The sequence below is a fragment of the Crocuta crocuta genome, unplaced genomic scaffold (assembly GCF_008692635.1).
Source record: "Crocuta crocuta isolate KB4526 unplaced genomic scaffold, BGI_CrCroc_1.0 scaffold214, whole genome shotgun sequence".
Taxonomy (NCBI): domain Eukaryota; kingdom Metazoa; phylum Chordata; class Mammalia; order Carnivora; family Hyaenidae; genus Crocuta; species Crocuta crocuta.
This window is the reverse complement of record NW_027529999.1, coordinates 341,860-362,426: the sequence shown is the minus strand read 5'-3', so window position 1 is coordinate 362,426 and position 20,567 is coordinate 341,860. Positions and strand designations below refer to the sequence as shown.

Genomic DNA, 20,567 nt, shown 5'->3' with positions numbered 1-20,567 from the left:
CATCCCTTCACCCCAACTCCCTCAGAGAGCTTCTGGTTGGTGAACACATGGACGTGCCCTGCAGAGGGCACAGAAGTTCTGCACCGCCCTGCCTCCTCCCCCCAAACCTTGCCCTGGGTGTCTCTTCGATTTAGCTCTTTCTGTTGTGTCCATTACAGTAAGCTAGTAAATGAAGGTAAAGTGTTTTCCTGAGTTCTGTGAATCATTCTATTGAATTACTAAAACTGAGGAGAGGATTTTTGAGGGAACTTTTGAATTTATAACCAGTTGGTCAGAAGTATGGTGACACCCAGGAATTGCAGCTGATGTTAAAGTGGGGGTAGTCTTGTGGGCCTGAGCCCTTAGCCTGTGGGGTGTGTGCTAACGCTAAGTAAGCTTAATGTCAGAATTGAATTGGATTGTTGGACACACAAATGGTGTTGGAGAATTGATAGCTGGTGTAGGAAAGAAACCATACATTTGACATCAGAGGTAGATAGTATTGGAAAAAAGACACCACAGTAGCCTTTTCTCAGCACCTACAGACCATGAAGACACAACTTACATTTCTTCACTGGACTTTACTGATTGGATAAAAATTGGAAAGTGGAACCAAGATTTTTTTCCTTCGTTATTACACACCGGGTAGATCCTGTGAGGCTGCAAAAATGCAACTTTCCAATCACTTTCTCTTTTTCTGGGGAGTGGGCATAGGGAGGTCTTGGTTTGGCTCTTTGGCTGCAGTACAGATGTCAACCTGTCTTCTCCACTAAGCCGGGAACCCTCAGGGTAAAGGCCCTCATAGAACAAGTGCTCCATAGGGATGTTAACAAGGAGGGTACCTGATCCCTTTCAGGATGTCTCAGACCTTGATGCGGTTTTTGTCCTAGTTACTGGTGGGTACTCATTCTGGTGTAAAATATTGACAGAAGCCACTAGACTCTGAGTGACCATTCCATCATCCCCTTTTCAGGCAGTCTGGGCACTGGGAAACATAGCTGGAGACAGCTCCGTTTGCCGAGATTACGTCTTGAACTGTTCCATCCTTAATCCTTTGTTAACGTGAGTAATGATGATCATCTGCAGTTGGGGCATCTATACAGCAGACACATGGCGGATCTTTTCGGGGCAGCTTACCCTAAGATGTTAAGTAAATGCAGGAACACTAGAAGTATGCTGATTGACAAAGTAAAGGATAGGTATCTTTGGAGAGGGAGAAGATTGTGCCACTGGTTTGTGCCAAGGACGGTCTTCTGTTTCCTCACTTTGTGGCACTGTAGATTCTCATGTTGATCATCCCTGCCTCATCATTGAGCCAGGAGAGAGAGGCAAGACTAACCCATCTGGAAAAATCCAACCTTCTCTATAGAATGCATTGATTTGTCATTTTATGCATAGGTACATTGGAGAGCTCTGATGGAAGATCAGAGACCCCCCCATGAAGGCTTAGGGGTTCTTCTCCCATCCCTCCCTCCCATACCCTACAAATAAAACTTCATCGAAACCAAAACAGAGAGAGAAACTGTTCTTCCAAGACCACAGCCCCATGGACTACCACTAGAACTCTTTCTTGGGTCCTTCACAGAAAATCATTCCTTACTGCATGGCTACAGTCCTCACGCTAGACCTTTAGCTTTTATTTCCAAGGAGAGAGATAAGTATTCCCTGTTTAGATCTCGTGGCCACAGTTTGGGACACAGTATGTCCTGCCTTAAAAGGTTTTCGGGCTTACTCAAATGCCAGCCCTCTGTTTGTCTTTATTAGCTGTGGCCTTAACTTAGCCACAGCTGGCCCTAATCCTCTGTGGAAATGTAGGTTGACCTCCTGGCCCAAACAAGCGCAGTTAACTTAGGTCTCTGGGTTGGAAGACAAGGTGAGGTTGCTAAAGTCTTAAGGTCCTGATTGGATTTGCTCCTGGGGTTCATGGGTAACAGCCCTGTGCCAGAGGCATTACTTGCTCAGGATCTGTCTTAAGGCTTTGCTGTTTCCTTCAGACTCCTTACCAAGTCCACACGACTGACAATGACACGGAATGCAGTCTGGGCCCTGTCAAACCTCTGCCGAGGAAAGAACCCACCCCCTGAGTTTGCAAAGGTGAGAGAGCTTCTTACCAGTTCCTGAGTAAAAGCAGTTTCCTTCATATGTAGGAATTTGGATATAGGAGTTTTCAGGTCTTTGGGTTACCTCTTAAAGTCTCAGTCCATGGGAAAGTAAAAGAGGCAATTGTCAGTGAAGTAGGTGATCTCGTGTATCTTGGATAGCAAAGTCGATAAGGTAGTTCTGATGGTATAATGTAGTAGAAATCTCCAGGTCTTAGAATTACTTGTAGAGGAAGGGACAGCAGTGTAGGGTTAGCGGTAGAGCTGATGTAGCCCTGTCCCGCCATGAGTCACTCTCACTCTGCTTCCAACAGGTCTCCCCTTGTTTGCCTGTGCTGTCTCGCCTACTCTTCAGCAGTGACTCAGACTTGCTGGCAGATGCTTGCTGGGCCCTTTCTTATCTGTCTGATGGCCCCAATGAAAAGATCCAGGCGGTCATAGACTCTGGAGTCTGCCGAAGATTGGTAGAGCTTCTAATGTGAGTGATCTGATTAGAAAGAGTACAGATTTCCCAAGTTTCTCCAAGTCTCAACTAAAGAACTGCAATAAGCAGTCTGCTGCTCTCTGCAAAGATGTAGAGCTGTGAGAGTGCCGCCAGCCTTGGGGGTCAGCAGGGCTGGTAACTGTGCGCTGACCGTCTACTCATCAGATCTCCCTTCTCTGTAGGCACAATGATTACAAAGTGGCCTCTCCTGCCCTGAGAGCAGTTGGTAACATTGTCACTGGGGATGACATCCAAACCCAGGTAAGGAACAGGAGAGCTGGTTATAGACAAAATCCTTCCCTGATGGGGGCGGGGAGGCAGGGGGCACTGTGGTCTAGGAGAGAAAGCATGGGTTTGAGTGAAAAATTCCAACTTTGACACTTTCTGTATGATTGTGGGCAAGTTGGTTGCCTTCGTTTCTTCTGTAAGTTAGAAGCAAATCATGTCCACTGGGTGCTTTTGAAGGAAAACTAAATGGAATAAACTGCCTTACTACATGGGACATTGTAGGGAGAATTCTTAAGTTGTTGAATCACGGCCCCCTTGAGACACTAAAAGCTGCAGAACTTTACTGCTTCTTCCCATACCTTTAGAATCCCATGGACACTACCTCATGTAAATCTCATGTTAATAATACCTCCAGTGAGGGCACAGTAAAAAAGCATTCCTTTGTTCAAAGGCCAGAGATCAGAGTGTTCTTTAAGTCTTGAGTTGGCATAATTTGGTGGGATTCTTGACAAATTCTTGAGTGATCTCACACCTACACTCACTTAGCGTAATGTCTTCCAGCATGTGTCATGCCTTCATTCCTTTCTAAGGCTGAATAGGAAGCAGTCCATTGTATGCATATATCCCGTTTTGTTATCCATTTGTCTGTTGATAGATTCCTGGGTTGTTTTCACCTTTTGACTATTACGAATTTTATGTTTTAAGATTTTGACAGACCACCGTACTGTCTTGCACACCAGCTACACCATTTTACGCCTCCGCCAGCAATATACTGGTTTCCAATTTCTCCACATCCTTGCCAACACTTGTATTGTCTGGGTTTTTTTTAAATTATAGACATCTTGATAAGTGTGGAATGGTATCTTATTACAGTTTTGATTTGCATTTCCCTAATGATTAGCGATGTTTGGCATCTTTTCATATGTTTATTGGCCATCTATATTTCTTTGGAGAAATGTCTATTCAAGTCCTTTGACCATTTTTTAATTGGTTCTTCAGTTTTTTGCTGTTGTAAGAGTTCTTTATATATCCTGGATATTAAATCCTTAGTAGATACATGATTTGCATATATTTTCTCTCATTATGTGGTCTGCCTGTTCACTCTGTTGATGGTATCTTTTGATGCATAAAAGTTTTTAACTTTTATTAAGTCCAGTTTACCTAGTTTTTCTTTTGTTGCCTGTGCTTTTGGTATTCTAGGTCATTCTTAACTGTTCAGCCCTCCCTTGCCTCCTCCACTTGCTGAGCAGCCCCAAGGAGTCAATCCGGAAGGAAGCCTGCTGGACCATTTCAAATATCACTGCGGGCAACAGGGCTCAAATACAGGTAGAACAACAGCGGAGGGGAGGGCATGGGAACTTGAGTGGTTTTGGTTTATTTGTTTCCCTTTAGAAACTGGGGTCAAATGTGCTATTAAAGATTCTTTGTAAGAAGCCAGGTTCCTCTGTGGCTTCTCTCTGGGGAGAACAGAGGACTCCCGGGAAGAGGAAGATGTCTGAATCGTAGGCTAGATTTGCTTACTCTTCTCGAAGTGACTTTCTCTGTACCCTGCTCCCCATCTTCTCTCAGGCTGTCATAGATGCAAACATCTTCCCTGTTTTGATCGAAATCCTTCAGAAAGCAGAGTTCCGTACAAGGAAAGAGGCAGCCTGGGCCATCACCAATGCCACATCAGGAGGAACCCCTGAGCAGATCAGGTATCACATTCATTTCTCATTGTCTTGAGTGATATGTACACTGCCTTCTTGGTTCATGGTCTACAGTGACTGCTAAACTGCCTTTTCTGGCCCCAGTCCAGCAGCAGGTTTAACTGGTAAGATGCTAGATTGGCACTGAATTCTGGAACAGATTCTTCTAAAGCATGAACCTCTTTTCTTGCCTAGAGAATAGAGACCTATGATACAGACATTCATTTCTCCTCTCCTTCTTTCTCCAGAGAAATTTAAATCTATATAGTTCTCAATTATACATGAAGAACAACCACGCTGTGGCTCATTCACAACTTCTTTGGGAAGGCATTTTTGGGGGGTGACACTTGGGAGAAGCACATAGAAAGCCACTGTATGTGTGTCCGTTCTTGGATTCTGGTTTCTGTCATCAACAGGAGTAGGGGTGTTTTGCCCTCAGATTGTGGCCCAGGAAGAAAAGTAGGAATATACTCAACATATTTAAAGCCTTAGGAGAAAGGGGATAACCATTGAGTTAAGCTTTGAAGGACACAGGGTTGTAAAATCCCTTTTACAGGAAATAGCATAAGTAAGGACACAGAAGTCAGAAACTTGGAGATGTTTACACGTTTAAAATGTAGGATCCTTGGAAGAGAATGATGGGAAGTGATGGGAGATGATGGGTGGGTACCTGATTGTAGACAGGGTCTGTTTTGTCATGCCTCTAGAGCTTGGACTGAAAATTTTAAGCAGGGAAGTGATGTGTTCAGAGTGGTAACATTACAGCCAGGGGACATTAGAGATGATGAGAGGAATCTATGCCAGCCTCCCCCATGGGAATGAACTAGACTCGGAGCATTAGGAGGATGGAGAGACTGAGATAAAGGATGAAGTTTACAAAGGCTCAGCAAGAAGGGGTTGCTCAGAGTCCTGATGTATGAGAGAGACCCACAGGCCCCACAGCACCTGCCTAGTACCTCCCTTGCGCTTTGTTAATTTAGGACTTTCCTGGTCTCTGCCCCCAGGTATCTAGTCTCACTGGGCTGCATCAAACCCCTGTGTGACTTGCTGACGGTGATGGATTCGAAGATCGTGCAGGTGGCCCTCAATGGGCTGGAGAACATCCTTCGGCTTGGAGAGCAAGAGGGCAAGCGCAGTGGCTCAGGGGTCAACCCCTACTGTGGCCTCATCGAGGAAGCCTATGGTGTGTGCCGTCTCCCCAACATCTCACCTCTCCCTTAGGTAGAGAAGTTCTAGGTCAGGACCCAGGGACTGTGTGCCCCCAAAGTAGTATACATGTGAGGCTGTGGGATTTTGGGGGTCATCATTGAATGCAAAGTTCTATCCCATCATACCCTTCACCCTCTGAGGAGCAGTAGATCAATTCTCTTTTTGACAGGTTCTGCCTAGTGAGTAGGTATGGCACAGATGCAAAAATAAAGCTCCAGAATTGATGAGAGAATCAGGCACTGATTTCTCAGCTGAGTATCTAGCAAGTTCCAGTAAGAGTGCTCATCACTCATCTCTGAGAACTTTAGAGAAGCTAATGATTTGCCCAGGCCACTCCGGTAGTTAGAAGCAGAATCGGGACTAGAACTACTGATTTATAACTGATGTTCTGGGCCTTTTCCTTTGGGGTTATGTAGTTTTAGGAAAAGGTCTTAATTCTCTTCTTTCAGGTCAGAGAGAGATCTGATCATATTACTTGTATTGATAAATCCTAACATGCCACAGGGAAGGAAAAACAGATAACTATTTCATGGCCCCGTGGAAAAGCAGTCACAGTTTGCTCTTGTCCTCCCTCTTTCTTGCCACCATAGGCTTGGATAAAATCGAATTTCTCCAGAGCCATGAGAACCAGGAGATCTACCAGAAGGCCTTCGACCTCATTGAGCACTACTTCGGTGTAGAAGATGATGATAGCAGCCTGGCCCCCCAGGTGGATGAGACACAACAGCAGTTCATCTTCCAGCAGCCTGAGGCCCCCATGGAGGGCTTCCAGCTATAATGTCTGCCTCCGGGGAGGGGAGGGGATGGGAAGCACCACCAACCAGCGGAAGAGCAGCCCTCTGGTGGGCGGGAAACCAGCCCCCCCATCATCAGCCACCATACACCTCTGCTGCCCTGGAAACTGTGCTCTTGACCTGCTCCGCCCCCTTCCCTGGAGGGAGCACCCTCTGGACAGACAGAACCATCTGAGGCTCACATTTGGGTTTTGTGACAAGAAGGGGACGTGTTGGGTTTTTCTTCCTTACACTATATTTTGGCTGCACATATGTCTTTAACCCAGGAGCCCAGGGGTAGACAAAGGAGGACTGAGGTAATCAATTTTGCACCTTTTTTTTTATTTTATTTTTTCTTTAGTGGTGACTTCCTTCCCTTTTATCTTCCTTCATCCTTCCCAGTTCTCTNCCAGAGGTGGGGGCGGGGGGGTGGGAGGGAAGGGGAGAAATCCAAAACAAAGTGTTCTTGCTCTGACAGAATATTAATCTTGTATGCTTGGATTGAGTTATTTAATTTTTTTTTTCTTTTGCACATTTTTCTTGTATTAAGATTGCTCTTTCCAAGAGCCATGAGTTCCTGGTTTTAGGAATCCCAGCTACCAGCATGGTCTGGGACTAGAGGCCGAGGGGGAGGCCACCATGAGACAAAGGCCCCTTCCTCCCTCTAACCCTTTCCTGGACCTCTTTAGCTTGGGAGATCTCCTTCCCTCTCCAGGGGCACGTGCGCCAGTGGGAGGGGAGGGGAGGGAGGAGCACAGGCCTTTGGATGGGGCTTCCCATGTGCCGCTGCTGACCCCACGTTCCCTGCCCACCTTCCTGTGGTGCGACCCAGCTTCATTTGTTTACTTGAAAATTCCCCTCGGAGCTGAATGAACCTCTGAGGTAGCTGTATTTTCTCCTAAGCACGAGACGGAGGTCTGTGGGCCTTCCTCTCTCCTGAGGAGAAAGTCCTCGCTCTGGTGACCCATCAGTTGCAGAGGCGGCTGGAGTGAGAACGTCATGTATTGGGATAGCCAGGGATCCCTGCCTTTGGCCTTTCTTCTTCCTCGTCCTCTTCCATAGTTGGATCATGTATATTTTACTTCCAAAGGAGAGAATGTCAAAAAGTTCTGTATTTTTTTATATTCTATATATTAGGTAGGTCAATCTTAATTGGTCTCAAGAGGAAGAACTGTCTGTAATTTCTCGAAGTAGGGTACTGTGAGGAAGACCAAAAAGAGATGGGGAAGGTCCGTGGCTCAGGGAGCCTGAGCTTGGTCCTTTTCCCCTCTGCTTAGGTTCTGGGCCACCCCCTGGGACCAACCCGTAGCGCTGGAACCTTTACATAGCAGGTCAGCCTGGTCTGACTGTCCCAGTACCTGCAGGGAGCAAGGATGGCCCCAGGGCCCCGTGAAGTCTACCACTCTAGTCCTTACTGCTAAGTGTCCTGCTTATATTAGGAAACCCAGAAAGCAGTCTGCCTTCTTAGATTCTGTCTCAAAGGCCCTGTCCGCATAAGTTCCCACACGTGGCTGCTTCTCCAGGTATCACGGAACTTAGCAGCCTCCGGACTTTTGTGAGAGTTACTGGTATCTTTCCTGTTTGGGAATCCTTGGACCTGGTTTGGGTCTTGCCCTTCCTTGTGACAGTTATAATCCTAATGCCTTTTCTATTTGAGGAAAGCTAGCGTGATGCTTCAGTGGCTCACCTATGCTTTGGTGGACTACATGATAGTAGAGCCCAGTTGTTGGGGAGAAGGATGGAGAAAGCTGCCGGCCAAGTGTAGATCAGCTGCGGAGCTGTGGGCACAGCCTGCCCTGTTCTTGCTTCCCCACTGTGGTCAGTTGGGTGCCTGCGCCCAGCTGTAGTTTACCTTCCCCGGAGACTGTGCCGCTCTTGCTCCCATTCCCCCATACCCCCGGCCCCGCCCGGCTCAGGTTAAACCTATACCCCTCTGCTTACAGATCTAAAGTTTAGGTGCTCACCGTCAGCCATTGGTCTTGAACTTGCCCTCTCCTAGTGTTGAGATCCAGTCCCAGAACCATTTTCTGAGAAAGGTGGTTTGGGGCTTGTGGTTGCCACTGAAAAATCCCACCAATGCTGCTCCACTTTAGTGAATCAGATGCTCTTCTTCAGCTTAGGAGTGACAGCCACCAACCCACAAGTAGGCAAGGGGCAGGACCCTTGTCACTTGGCCTGCTGCCTCCATCACAAAACTGTTCTCCTACAGTTCAAAGCCACCTGCCCCCCCACCTCACCCTCCCCCCCCAACGTCCTTATCCAAAGGGCAAAGCACTTTAGTAGGACCTATTTTATACATCTCAAGCAATAGCTGAGTCCCTAGCATTGGGGCCAGATTTTTCTTGTGAGACATACACATCCTGCTTTTCCCAGCTGCACCTCTAAAATCTTACACTTCAGATCTGGAGCCTGTACCAGATGGAAGATTCTCTTTTGATCTTCTGGCTGCTGCTTAAAGCCAGTTTTCTCCAAGGACTTCAAAGGTGAAGTCTCCCAGGGCACAACATGAGGACAGATTTCTCATCAGATAAAGTGGCCTCTAGGAGCTTTCCTTTGTTGGTGTCTTCCTCAGCCCATATTTTCCCATTGTTTCCCTCTAACCAACCCTTTCAGCCAGCAGGTGAGGTTCTTCCAGCCCCCAGGGGCAGTAATACCATCTTCTCTGTCTCCTCCTCTCCCTTGGCCCTCTTGGGAAGCAGAACATTATTTCTGTAGCCCAGCCTTGACAGCCATTCTTTGTGGCCAGCCCCCGTCTGGACTCTAGACCCTGCCCTTGGTGAGGTCAAAGGGCACTTTCTGGTGGATTTCCGAATGGATGTTGTAGGGATGAGGGAGCTCCCCAGCCTGTTGTAGGGAATAGCCTGAATAGCCTGAAAAGACATGTTTTTGGAATCTTTCTATTTGGGCACATGGCTGCTCTAGCCATTTTAAGATCTCAGGTGGAGGTGGAGGTATCTAGGTGTGGATTAGGGGACAGGGAGCCGCCTTCTTAGCTCAAGTGTTCCGTGCTGTTTCGAACAGTGCCGGCTATTTTATGGCCAGCCGCTCTGGTTATCCCACCCCTTACATCTTCTCTAGTACTATTACAGTCTCCAGTCTCAGAAACCCGCCTCCGTTCTGAGCTATCCCCAGTGACTGACTGCCTGACCTTGGTGTTGCTACTGCCTCTGGTAGAACCATATGGGTTCCGCGTTCAGCCGCAGCCTAGTTACCTGGGGCAGTGGGTACACACGACCCTTCCGAGGAGCAGGCATTGATGACCTCAGCTTTCAGGAATCCTTGCTGTTTCCCCTCCTTACCTAGAACCCTTAGATCTGCTCCTTCTACCCTTTGCTCTGGAGACCACTGTCCCAGAGCCGTGTGTTTTGGAGCTAAACTGCACAGATTATAGCTGCTACTGTACTTGGTCAAAGAAGAGCAAAAGAAGGCTCTCGGGCACACTCTTATTTCTCTCAAGCCACACCCGTTTAAAATGAAAACCGTCCTAGCAGAATGAACTGGATTTCCATTTTATCACGTCTACCTGCCTTTCCTCTGTATCCTAGACTTACCCCATTCTAGCAGACCAGAAGGGAAGGAGATGAACCCCTAAGAGTACTCCCGCCCCCCACCCCTTCCCACGGTGCCCCTCTTTGGAGACCTCAGCTCATTCATTCCAGCCACATCTCCTCCCTGAGACTCCCTCAGCTCAGTATCCGTCACCTTGGATTCCTCAGTAGATTCATCTTGTGAGCTCAGATTCTGGAGTTTGAGTTGGGAGCTGGAAGGAGAACAGGCTGGCTGGAGGCCTCAGGCCTGTGTGTGCCCGCGTACCTCCCCGGCGAGGGGAAAGGCGCAAGGCTTGGTGTGCTGACCCATAGAGAGTGCTCACTACCAGAAGCGACATCTTCCGGATAGGACTGTCGTAGAAGTGAGTGTGTGCGCCTGAGAATTTGCTCAGAGTAGATTTCTTTCACAGCCGTTTTAAGATTGCACATCGTAGACCAATCTTGTCCAGTATTTTTTCTGTGTCTTAACTCTTGAATTCTTTTGTTAAGCCAGCAAGCTGAGAACATGGATCCTGCAGGGATCATGTGGTAGGAACTAGCTGCTCTTTGGCCAAGGCCTTCATAAATGATTCAGCCATCCCACTGTCTACCCCCTAGGTAGGGTCCACCTAGGTCCACCCCCCCACTAAAACCATGATAAGGGAATTCAAAGTCAGTGCCAATCAAGTCTGAATTAAAGCTGTTATTTTTCCTCTGAGAGGGCATTTTTCATCAGGCCTGGGGTATGTGCAGAGCCAAAACCAGGTGTGGGAGGGAGCATTAACTTTCGGGTTGGTTCCAGAACACCCAGGAAAAGGTTTGTGTAGTGTGTTATAAAGGTCTCCGGTGGGTCCGGGCCTACCTTGTTATTTCTGGGCCAGCCTGACTCCTGAAGTCCACTTTAGCACAGACCTGAACAGCCAGACCTGCGCCCCTGTGTAGGTTAGATTTTCAGCCCCTGGGTTTGGGGAGAGAAAACTCTGCCATGCCCTGGAGGCAGTGAAGGAAGTCAAACCACAGATCCAGAGACTGACTGGCTGGGAACCCCTGACTCAGGATGTCTTTAATGAGTCCACCTCTACAAGAACTCTCAGGCCCTGGAGTTAGGTACTCTTTTTTTGCCAGCTGCTGTGGGAACTGTCTTTGAACCACTAAAGAAGCGTAGGGGGTGGAGAGGCGGTATGAGGTCCCAGCCACCCAAGACAGGCCAGAAGTCCTTCAAAAACATCCTGGGTTCCCAGCTAAAGACCCTAGGACGCTGAATCGAAACTTCTTCCTCACTGGTTTATTCTTTCCAAATTCATTTGCTTTTAGTTTTCCAAGAATTATAAACTCTGGCTGTTTTCCATGTTCTCAGGGCCCCTGGGTAGACAGACAAAGTTTGATGATTTCAGAGCAGACATAGGCCAAGAAACGGTGGCATTGAGTGTGCTGAGTCCAGACAAATGATATTTATATACACATCCAAATTTGAAGAGAAAATGTATTTCTTTAGGTTTCAAACACTGTACTAGATATAAAGCAAAAATAAAAACCTGTTGCAAAGTTCTAAATTGTCTTCTTTGGAATGATCCTAAACTGGAGTTTGGGGAAGTGATTGAGGAAAGGGTGTTTAAACTTAGGGCCTAACCGTGGAATTGGGATTGCAGCAGCCTACTGCTGCTATAAAGAATTTTTTTAATCCGCTCTATTGAGATATAATTGATATACAGTGAATGACACATATTTAAAAGGTGCAGTTTGATAAGTTTTGACCTATGCCCACGAAACCATCATCACAATCGTGACAGTAAACATTTCCCATCACTTCCAGAATTTCCCGCAAGCCCCTGTGGGATTCCACCTTCCTGCCCAAACCCCAGCAACCACTGAGGCATGTTCTGTCACAGTAATTTAGTTTGCATTTTCCAGAGTTTCTCTATAGGATTTTGATATAATTTTATCAGCTCCACTCAAAGCCCTTTGAGCCCTTCTCACATTTAGATCAATTCCAGGACAGAGATTACAAACAAGCAGCCAAAAAGCTGATTCATCCCAAAAGGAGGGTTTGGGTTTAATGTTTATTTTGAGGGAGAGGGCGGGAGAGGATCCCAAGCAGGCTCCACACTGTCAGCACAGAGGCGGACACAGGGCTCAATCCCATGAACCACGAGATCATGACCTGAACCAAAATCAAGAGTCAGACACTTAACCGACTGAGCCACGCAGGGGTCCCCATTGGTAACATTAAAAAAAAAAAAAAAGACCTATCTTGGAAAATAAGCTCACACTACTGGGTCTAAGTTTCTGCTTGAAAACAATCTGCAAGAGCTCTATTTTACCACAATCCACTGTTATCAATGGTCCCCTCTACTGGCAGGTGTTATTATTACTATTTTCTTTTACAGCAAAGGAGAAAATAACCTTCAACCCACATTTCTCAAATTTTCTTATTCCTTGCCTGCCTAATCATTACCCAGCTGGCCCTTGTAAAGCCACTGTTGATCTTTCTAGCTACACCATTCCACCCCATCACCCCATGCATACATTGTTCTTCCCATCTTTATCTCTGCCTAGAATGCCACACCCTCTTCCCACGGGAATCCATCAAGCCCTGATTTATATATTACCTCCTCAAGAGACTTCCAGCGTGTTTGTCTGGAAATAATCAAGGGCCTTCGTTCTCAGAGACCTGGATTCCAAACCTTTCTGGCTTGAGTTCCACCTTCAGCCACATTGCCTCTCAATGTTACCTGGTAAACAGCAGACTACAAGATGGGGTTAGAGCACTGCCCTGAAGTCTGAGGAAAATACTGAACATCTTGAAGAGCCCCCAAAACAAGTCTTGATTTGCACAATTTCATTCTCTGCCCTCACTGTCCCAGACAGATGCTAGGCTTTAAGATGAGGATTTAGCCAATAGTTCTTGTAATGTTCACTGACTTGTAAGCAAATAATTTCAACATCTCCTTACCAATGCTGTTACAGAGCTCTATCCAGACATAGGGAGATGTGACAGACTACAGAGCACTGGGAAGGCTCTGAAGTGGCCCTTGTGCTGGGCCTCAATTTATTGTTTTTGCCAGAAGTGTATTTTGGAAGCTGGAATAGCACCTGCAAAAACTGGGAAATTCTGGCAAGATTAAGACTATACTGGGAACAAAAAAGGCAGAGAGCATGGATAGGATTGTCTGGAAACAAAAGTCAGACCATTTCTACATTAAATTCCAGGCACATGGGTTGGCTGTTTTTCTCTTATCTATAGGCAGCTGGATAAAGAACTGTGATCTTACATTTGGAGAAAGTTTGGGTTCTCCCCCCTTTAGCCGGGTGCAACTGGGATTTTGTCTGCAGAGGGTGGACCAGTCAAAGAAAAGGCTCAGGCAGGCACCTGGGTGGCTCAGTCGTTAAGCGTCCGACTTCGGCTCAGGTCATGATCTCACATTTGTTGAGTTCGAGCCCCGCATGGGGCTCTGTGCTGACAGCTAGCTCAGAGCCTGGAGCCCGCTTCAGATTCTGTATCTCCCTTGCTCTCTGCCCCTCACCTGCTCTCTCTCTCTCTCTCTCTCTCAAATAAATAAACATTAAAAAGGAAGGAAGGAAGAGAAAGAAAGAGAGAGAGGAAGGAAGAAAGAGAGGAAGGAAGGAAGGGAGGGAGGGAGAGAGAGGAAGGAAAGGAAAGNCTTGTAATGTTCACTGACTTGTAAGCAAATAATTTCAACATCTCCTTACCAATGCTGTTACAGAGCTCTATCCAGACATAGGGAGATGTGACAGACTACAGAGCACTGGGAAGGCTCTGAAGTGGCCCTTGTGCTGGGCCTCAATTTATTGTTTTTGCCAGAAGTGTATTTTGGAAGCTGGAATAGCACCTGCAAAAACTGGGAAATTCTGGCAAGATTAAGACTATACTGGGAACAAAAAAGGCAGAGAGCATGGATAGGATTGTCTGGAAACAAAAGTCAGACCATTTCTACATTAAATTCCAGGCACATGGGTTGGCTGTTTTTCTCTTATCTATAGGCAGCTGGATAAAGAACTGTGATCTTACATTTGGAGAAAGTTTGGGTTCTCCCCCCTTTAGCCGGGTGCAACTGGGATTTTGTCTGCAGAGGGTGGACCAGTCAAAGAAAAGGCTCAGGCAGGCACCTGGGTGGCTCAGTCGTTAAGCGTCCGACTTCGGCTCAGGTCATGATCTCACATTTGTTGAGTTCGAGCCCCGCATGGGGCTCTGTGCTGACAGCTAGCTCAGAGCCTGGAGCCCGCTTCAGATTCTGTATCTCCCTTGCTCTCTGCCCCTCACCTGCTCTCTCTCTCTCTCTCTCTCTCAAATAAATAAACATTAAAAAGGAAGGAAGGAAGAGAAAGAAAGAGAGAGAGGAAGGAAGAAAGAGAGGAAGGAAGGAAGGGAGGGAGGGAGAGAGAGGAAGGAAAGGAAAGGGAAAGGGAAAGGAAAGGGCTCAGGAATCTACTGTGGCCAAACTTCTTGCAGATGCCCCTCAGCCCCTTCCAAAGAAGGACTAGGGTTAGTAATAGAGAAGGGGAGGACATAATTTCACAAATTACCTTGACTCATCCTCGAGGAAAGCGTGCCATGTTCATTTCTTCTGGGTACGAGTTAGGGAGGGTAGTTCAGTGGTTAAAACGGGTACTGGTGCCAGACTTCCTGCTTCTGAGTCCCTGCTGGAACCACTCATAGCGATGCGACAAAGTTATCTTTTTACCTTACTCTCCTCAGACGCAAATGGGAATAACAAATACTACTCATCTTGATAAGTAGTTACAAGGATTAAGCTAGAAGATGGGAAAGCACACGGTAAGCGCTCAAAGAACTGCTATTGTTATGAAGAGTTTTCGTTTGAATACGGAAAATGTCTGGTCACAGCAAATTAGTGATGAGGTTAGGACTGGAATACATATCTCCCGATTCCAGCCCAATATTCATTCTATCCCTCGTCCTCAGAGTTCCTCCTAGTCACGGGCGTTCACAAAAGGGGAGTAAGGGCTGGTCGGGGCGTGCAGGAAAGAACAGCCAGCCGCAGGGCTTTGGACCTGAATCATAACTTCTGCATGACAGGAACAGGAAGGACTCGTGTCGTGTATCCGTGCAGAATGACTAGCTCCTTTCAGACCTCCGGGGTACCCGGCTCCCAGGACTAAAGTTCTTTCCATTGCATCTTGGGAGATTGGGGGGTGTGGGCGGTCAGCCCCCGGCGCATGACGGGACTTGTAGTCCTTTTCCTCCCCCGCCTTCCCAACTCCCCCGCCTCAGAGGCCGCCATCGCTTCATCTTTCCCAGCAAGCCCCGCGAGAGCGCTGACTATTGATTGGCTNCGACTCGGCCGGCAGCGGTTGCCAAGGGTTTCCGGTGCGAGGCCAGAGCGGGCGAAGCCGTCGGGACGTCGGCGGTGAGGTGCGTGTCGCGGAGTCTGGGGGAACGAGGCAACCACTGGGCCTGTGGGCCTCAACGCTCTCGGTCAGTGGTGGGAATCACGCCGATTCCGCGCGAGGGTTCGGGCCGTGGGGGGGGCAGGGCTGAGGTCTTTGCGCATGCGCTGGCGGGCGGGGCNGATGGGAATCGAGCGTCCCGCCACGTCAGTCTCCCGCTCTGAGCCTATCCCGCGCTCGGCCTGCGGCGAGGGGGTCGAGTAGTGCCGGGAAGCGGCTCGGATCGAGAAAGGAGCCCTCGCCGGCCGGAGACGGAACCGTTGGCTCCCTCTCGTGAAGGCCGGCCGGCGTGTTCTAAGAAGCTCTGTGCACCCGGTACCGGGATCTCGGGTCCAGGCTGTGAAGACGGTCGAAGTCTGGAGAATAGAGAGTGTGTTTGTTTCCATAGGATCCGCTCCCAGCCTAGCACTGCAGACTACAATGAAGAACCAAGACAAAAAGAACGGGGCTGCCAAGCAGTCGGGCAACACTTCCAATCCAAAAAGCAGCCCAGGGCAAGCGGAAGCAGGACCAGAGGGAGCCCAGGGGCGGCCCAACCAGGCGGCTCCTGCGCCCGAAGCCGAAGGTTCTTCCAGCCAGGCCCCGGGGAAGACTGAGGGTGTGTGCCAGCTCTGCTTTCCAGCGGGCAGGGGGAGGGGTTTGTGGTGCGCTAGGGTAGCTTCTGGAGTCAGAGGCCTTGGCCGCTGTCTGTGCCACCCGCTTCCTCCCTCCCCCAGATCCGCACCGCTTCCTGGGGGTGGGGGGGTGATAGCGCCTCCCACTGTGAGTCCTGGAACAGAACTCTTGAGGGAAGGCTCGGACGGGATTAAATCAGGGGGCGGCCAAATGAGACACCCGACCAGCCAACCTGGGTTAGAAACCCCTCATTCCCCAGTGGGTAACTGCTCTTTGTGTTGGAGGCTTTTCTGGAACTTTTTTAATAGCAAGAAATGATTCTTCGAGGAGGAGAAGGGGATGGCCTAGCCGTTGAGCTCCAGCTACGTGCCAACCCTAAGTGCTGAATGCTTTGATTTCTTTGACACTCACAACATATGGTTGGGCAATAGTGGGATATAGTTATATCATTTTATAGGTAAATAAATAAATTGATGCTTAAAGAAGGTGGGCAGCATTTAACCCACACCGTAAGTTTGGGCCTTTAAATCCCAACATCTGGTATAACCGTCTTGTTTTTCATTTTGCCCCTTGGCCTGTCCTGCTGTAGGAGCACAAGCCAAAACAGCTCAGTCCGGGGCCCTTCGAGATGTCTCTGAGGAGCTGAGCCGCCAGCTGGAAGACATCCTGAGTACCTACTGTGTAGACAACAATCAGGGGGGCCCAGGTGAGGATGGGGCCCAGGGTGAGCCTGCTGAACCCGAAGATACAGACAAGTCCCGGACCTATGCCTCGAGGAATGGGGAGCCTGAGCCAGAGACCCCAGTAGTCAATGGTGAGAAGGAGACCTCTAAAGGGGAGCCAGGCACAGATGAGATCCGGGCAAGTGACGAGGTTGGAGACCGAGACCACCGAAGGCCACAGGAGAAGAAGAAAGCCAAGGGTCTGGGTGAGCAGAGGGCAGCTTCTTGTGAGGCTGGTGAGGTGGGGGAGTTTGGACCCAGCATTCCTTGGGCTGACCTTCTCTGCCAGGATTCACAGGAGACTGCTTCCTAGGGCAGCAGGTTACCTTAGTTTGCTCGAAGCTAGGGCTGTGGCCCATAGTACAGAGGTGTGTGAGTTGTTCACTGCACAGGGACTTCTGGCCCTGCAAGCAAGTGAGAACCGAAATGTAGCCTGCCTTCTCTGTCTTTGAGAAAATGGAGAGCAGGGGGCCTGAGCGGGCTCCTGTGTCAGCCAGCGCTCTCTGTAACCTGCCCTGTGAACTTGAGCAAGACCTTTCTCCTTTCTGGTCCTTAGTTTTCACATCTCTACAGTAAGATTTAGACTAGACCAGGGTTGAAAACTCAAATAAGCCAGGTTAGACAGGGGGCCACGTGAAGACCAAGACATGCCCCCTTCATCCAAAGAGGTGATTGCCACTTGGTTCTTGCGTGTTGATAATGGCATGTGACATTACAGGCTAAGTGTAGCCAGCCTTTTTTTTCTTTCCTTTTTCCTTTCTTTTACCCAGAGTTACGTGAAATCTCTCTGGATTTTTAACAGTTGACAACTAATATGTTAGGAGCCAAACCGAAACCCCCCGTGAGTTGGATTTGTACATGTGCTTTGGGGGCTCCACACTGATCTTTTGGAGCCTCCCAAGGTTGACACTTCAGGGGCCTGCTGCTGTGCTGTGTACAGCGGCCTCCCAGGGAGACGGAAGGAAGACTCCCTGACTCAGGCACAGACCGAGAGGGAGGGTCATTGGAGAGTTGGGGGCTAGGATGTGTCGAAGAATCAAAGTTAGGTGATAGTATACCCGTGTGTCAGTCCCTGCTTCCCCACCCCCTGCCTGTCCTCCTGGCTGAAAGAGGGCTTTTTGTTTGTTTTTGTTCTTTCTTAACCTTAGGATCAAATATTGGAAGGTATATTCGTTTTAAAGTTCACTGTTTGGGAGGGCTTGGGGAGGAAAAAAATACAGCTCGCTGTTGGGCCACCTCTGTTGACGAGTTTGGTAGTTCTCGAGGAGGCCTTTTCCCTTTGCATCCTTCTTCTTTCAGAAGGGCCACCCTTGCATTGAAACAGCAGCACTTGATTTGCAGATGGATCTTTCTTTCTCCTGTCGGCAGGGCAGGCAGCTTTTTTTCTCCCACCCCTGGCGTTCACCAGGGAGTCTCCACATAGTCATTCATTTATTAAGCGTTTGTTGAGCGGGTCCTCTGCGGTGGGCCCTGGGGACAGTACCGGGCAGTCCTGGGGCCACAGCAGTAGGCAGAGTTGGCTTGGCGGCAGTCCTCCGAAAGCACACAGTCTAATGGGTTGGCAGCCACTTCAACACACAGGAGTGTCAAGTGTGAGGAGAGAGGGCTGCCTCAAGGCAGAAGAGTGTGGGCCCGGGCCTGGGGAGACCCCCAGAGAAGGGGTTACATGCCTTTGCTCCCTGTGCTTCGCAGGGAAGGAGATCACGTTGCTGATGCAGACACTGAACACGCTGAGCACCCCAGAGGAGAAGCTGGCTGCTCTGTGCAAGAAGTACGCTGAACTGGTCAGTCCTCCCCCTCGCACCCGCCCTGCCTCGGAAAGTCGGCAGAGGCCACCTGGCACGGGGTGGAGGGGGCAGGGGCACGCAGGTGGCTTAGTTCCCGTTCCGCCTCTCTGAGCCTTTTCCCCATCTGTTAAGTGGGGAGCCAAGTCCCAGGCGGCCTCTTCCAGGCTGACTCTGGGAGGAGAAGCTTCACATTCCGGTGGTCCGGCCCCAGCTTCCGGCCCCAGCGCCACACAGCACGGCAGCTCACCCCTGCGTGCTTCAGCGTGCGTCCGCTCAAAATGCGGAGATGAACAAGGCCATCCTCACTCTTGCCAAGACTAGCGTTAGTCACGTGATGTGCTCAAACACACCTATTTCTCCAGTTGTTTAAAATATCAATGTGATGAAAGTCAGGAGCCAGAGGAGGCCTATTTAATACATTGGGTCCTTAACTTTTTTTTCCCCCTTTTACCACAGAACAGTCTTCCTCTTACTGCCTACCTTTTCCGCATGACATTGATTTATTGCAGGTCACTTATCCTCTAGGGTATCTCACTTTCTCACTTGGCAGTGCTATTTAACTTGTTCCTTTACCTCCTTAGTTCTTGTAGATAGAGTGGAAATTAGCTCTAGAAGCTTGATCCAATCCGATTCAACTCTTTTTTAACAGGAGCTTTTCATAAGTGCTGCTCTGTAGAGAAGCAGAATGTGCTTCTCCCACCCTTAGTGAGGGAAGATTGTTCACTGGGTTCGGCTGGGCCCAGCCAGGTTCCTCCCTCGTCAGGTTTCCATCAGATTCATCCAACGAGGGTCATTGCCTAATTATTTATTTTTAAATTCTTTCATGCCATTCACATTTATAAGATGGAATTCTCCTATAGGGAGTTGTTCTTGTTTGTAAAGCGGGGAATGTCCCACCTGCCTAACGGGGTTGTTATAACCACTACGTAAAGGGCAGGGTATGAAAGAGATAGCACCCCTGCAGAATGAGCCGGCCAGGGAAAGTTGGATGAAGCCGGAGAGGAGGAGCTGAGTCGCTAGAGTGATGTTCTCACGTAGCCGAGGAGGTAAGGGCCAGCACACGAGGAGAGGGTCGGCTGTAGTGGGAAGCACCGCACCGGCTGGGCCCCAGTGACGGGAGAGGGCCTGCGGAGGCGGATGGGCAGAGGGGCAGCTTGTGCCCCTGCACCTCCGGTTGCTTCTCTTCCCAGAGAGGCGGGATCTCCCTGCTGGGGCTGAGGAGAGGCGAGGAGGAGGATGAAATAGTTGTCTGGGAGGGGGGCGCCTGGGGGACCCAGTTGGTTAAGCATCCGACTTCGGCTCAGGTCGTGATCTTGCAGTTTGTGAGTTCACATCTGTGCTGGCAGCTCAGAGCCTGGAGCCTGTTTCAGATTCTGTGCCTCCCTCCCTCTCTGACTCTCCCCTTCTCACACTGTCTCTCTCAGAAATAAAAAACGTTAAAAAAAATTTTTTTAAATATGCAGGTATTAGATTAAGTAAATATTGTAGTAGTGTTAATTTCATCTACTTTTTACCTTTTAATTTTTTTGAACATGTATTCATTTTTGAGAGGGGGAGAGAGGGAGACACAGACCAAAACAGGCTCCAGGCTCCAAGTTGTCAGCACAGAGCCTGATGTGGGGCTCAAACTCACGAACCACAAGATGATGACCTGAGCTGAAGTCCAACGCTTAACCGACTGAGCCCCCCAGGCACTCCTACTTTTTACTTTTTTAATGTAGCCACTAGAAAAACTATAATTACATAACTGAGTCGCACTGTATCCGCGTCGAATAGGCTCATGGGAGGGAAGCTGATCTGGGGAGAGGACAGGGCCCGAAATGGAGGTAAAGGTGTGTCCATAATGTAAGCCCAAGATGGTAACCACAGTCGTGTGGAGAGAAGTGGTGCCAAGTCTCGGGGTAGCAAGAGGCTGTGACGGAGGTCTGGTGACTATGAGGACCGGGTGGCAAGAGAGCTCACCTGAGGGCGTGAGTGTCCTGGGAGTTGAGAGAATAATGGTCTGAATCTTTTTTTTTTTTTTTTTTTT

The 20,567-nt window shown here is 48.9% G+C and overlaps 2 protein-coding genes and 1 long non-coding RNA gene across 4 annotated transcripts in view; 2 read left to right on the top strand and 1 right to left on the bottom strand.

Moving 5' to 3' along the window:
• KPNA6 (karyopherin subunit alpha 6) overlaps nt 1-6,865 on the top strand; it is a 51,798-nt gene extending 44,933 nt beyond the window's left edge. For both annotated transcript variants that reach the window (XM_077763531.1, XM_077763530.1), the window contains exons 7-14: nt 953-1,041; nt 1,974-2,073; nt 2,393-2,556; nt 2,745-2,823; nt 3,991-4,116; nt 4,360-4,487; nt 5,483-5,661; nt 6,278-6,865. In XM_077763531.1, the coding sequence (XP_077619657.1) occupies nt 953-1,041; nt 1,974-2,073; nt 2,393-2,556; nt 2,745-2,823; nt 3,991-4,116; nt 4,360-4,487; nt 5,483-5,661; nt 6,278-6,465 (1,053 nt within the window). In that variant the 3' untranslated portion in view covers nt 6,466-6,865. The remainder of the gene's footprint in view (nt 1-952; nt 1,042-1,973; nt 2,074-2,392; nt 2,557-2,744; nt 2,824-3,990; nt 4,117-4,359; nt 4,488-5,482; nt 5,662-6,277) is intronic.
• A 4,649-nt stretch (nt 6,866-11,514) lies between these two features.
• LOC144231140 (uncharacterized) lies at nt 11,515-15,200 on the bottom strand. The gene is made up of 3 exons (XR_013334991.1): nt 14,533-15,200; nt 12,597-12,734; nt 11,515-12,148 (listed from the first exon to the last, which is right to left on the bottom strand). It is a non-coding gene; the product is annotated as an uncharacterized LOC144231140 (long non-coding RNA).
• A 347-nt stretch (nt 15,201-15,547) lies between these two features.
• TXLNA (taxilin alpha) overlaps nt 15,548-20,567 on the top strand; it is a 13,749-nt gene continuing 8,729 nt past the window's right edge. The window contains exons 1-3 of the mRNA XM_077763529.1: nt 15,548-16,012; nt 16,619-16,957; nt 18,444-18,535. Coding sequence (XP_077619655.1) covers nt 15,835-16,012; nt 16,619-16,957; nt 18,444-18,535 — 609 coding nt within the window. The 5' untranslated portion in view covers nt 15,548-15,834. The remainder of the gene's footprint in view (nt 16,013-16,618; nt 16,958-18,443; nt 18,536-20,567) is intronic.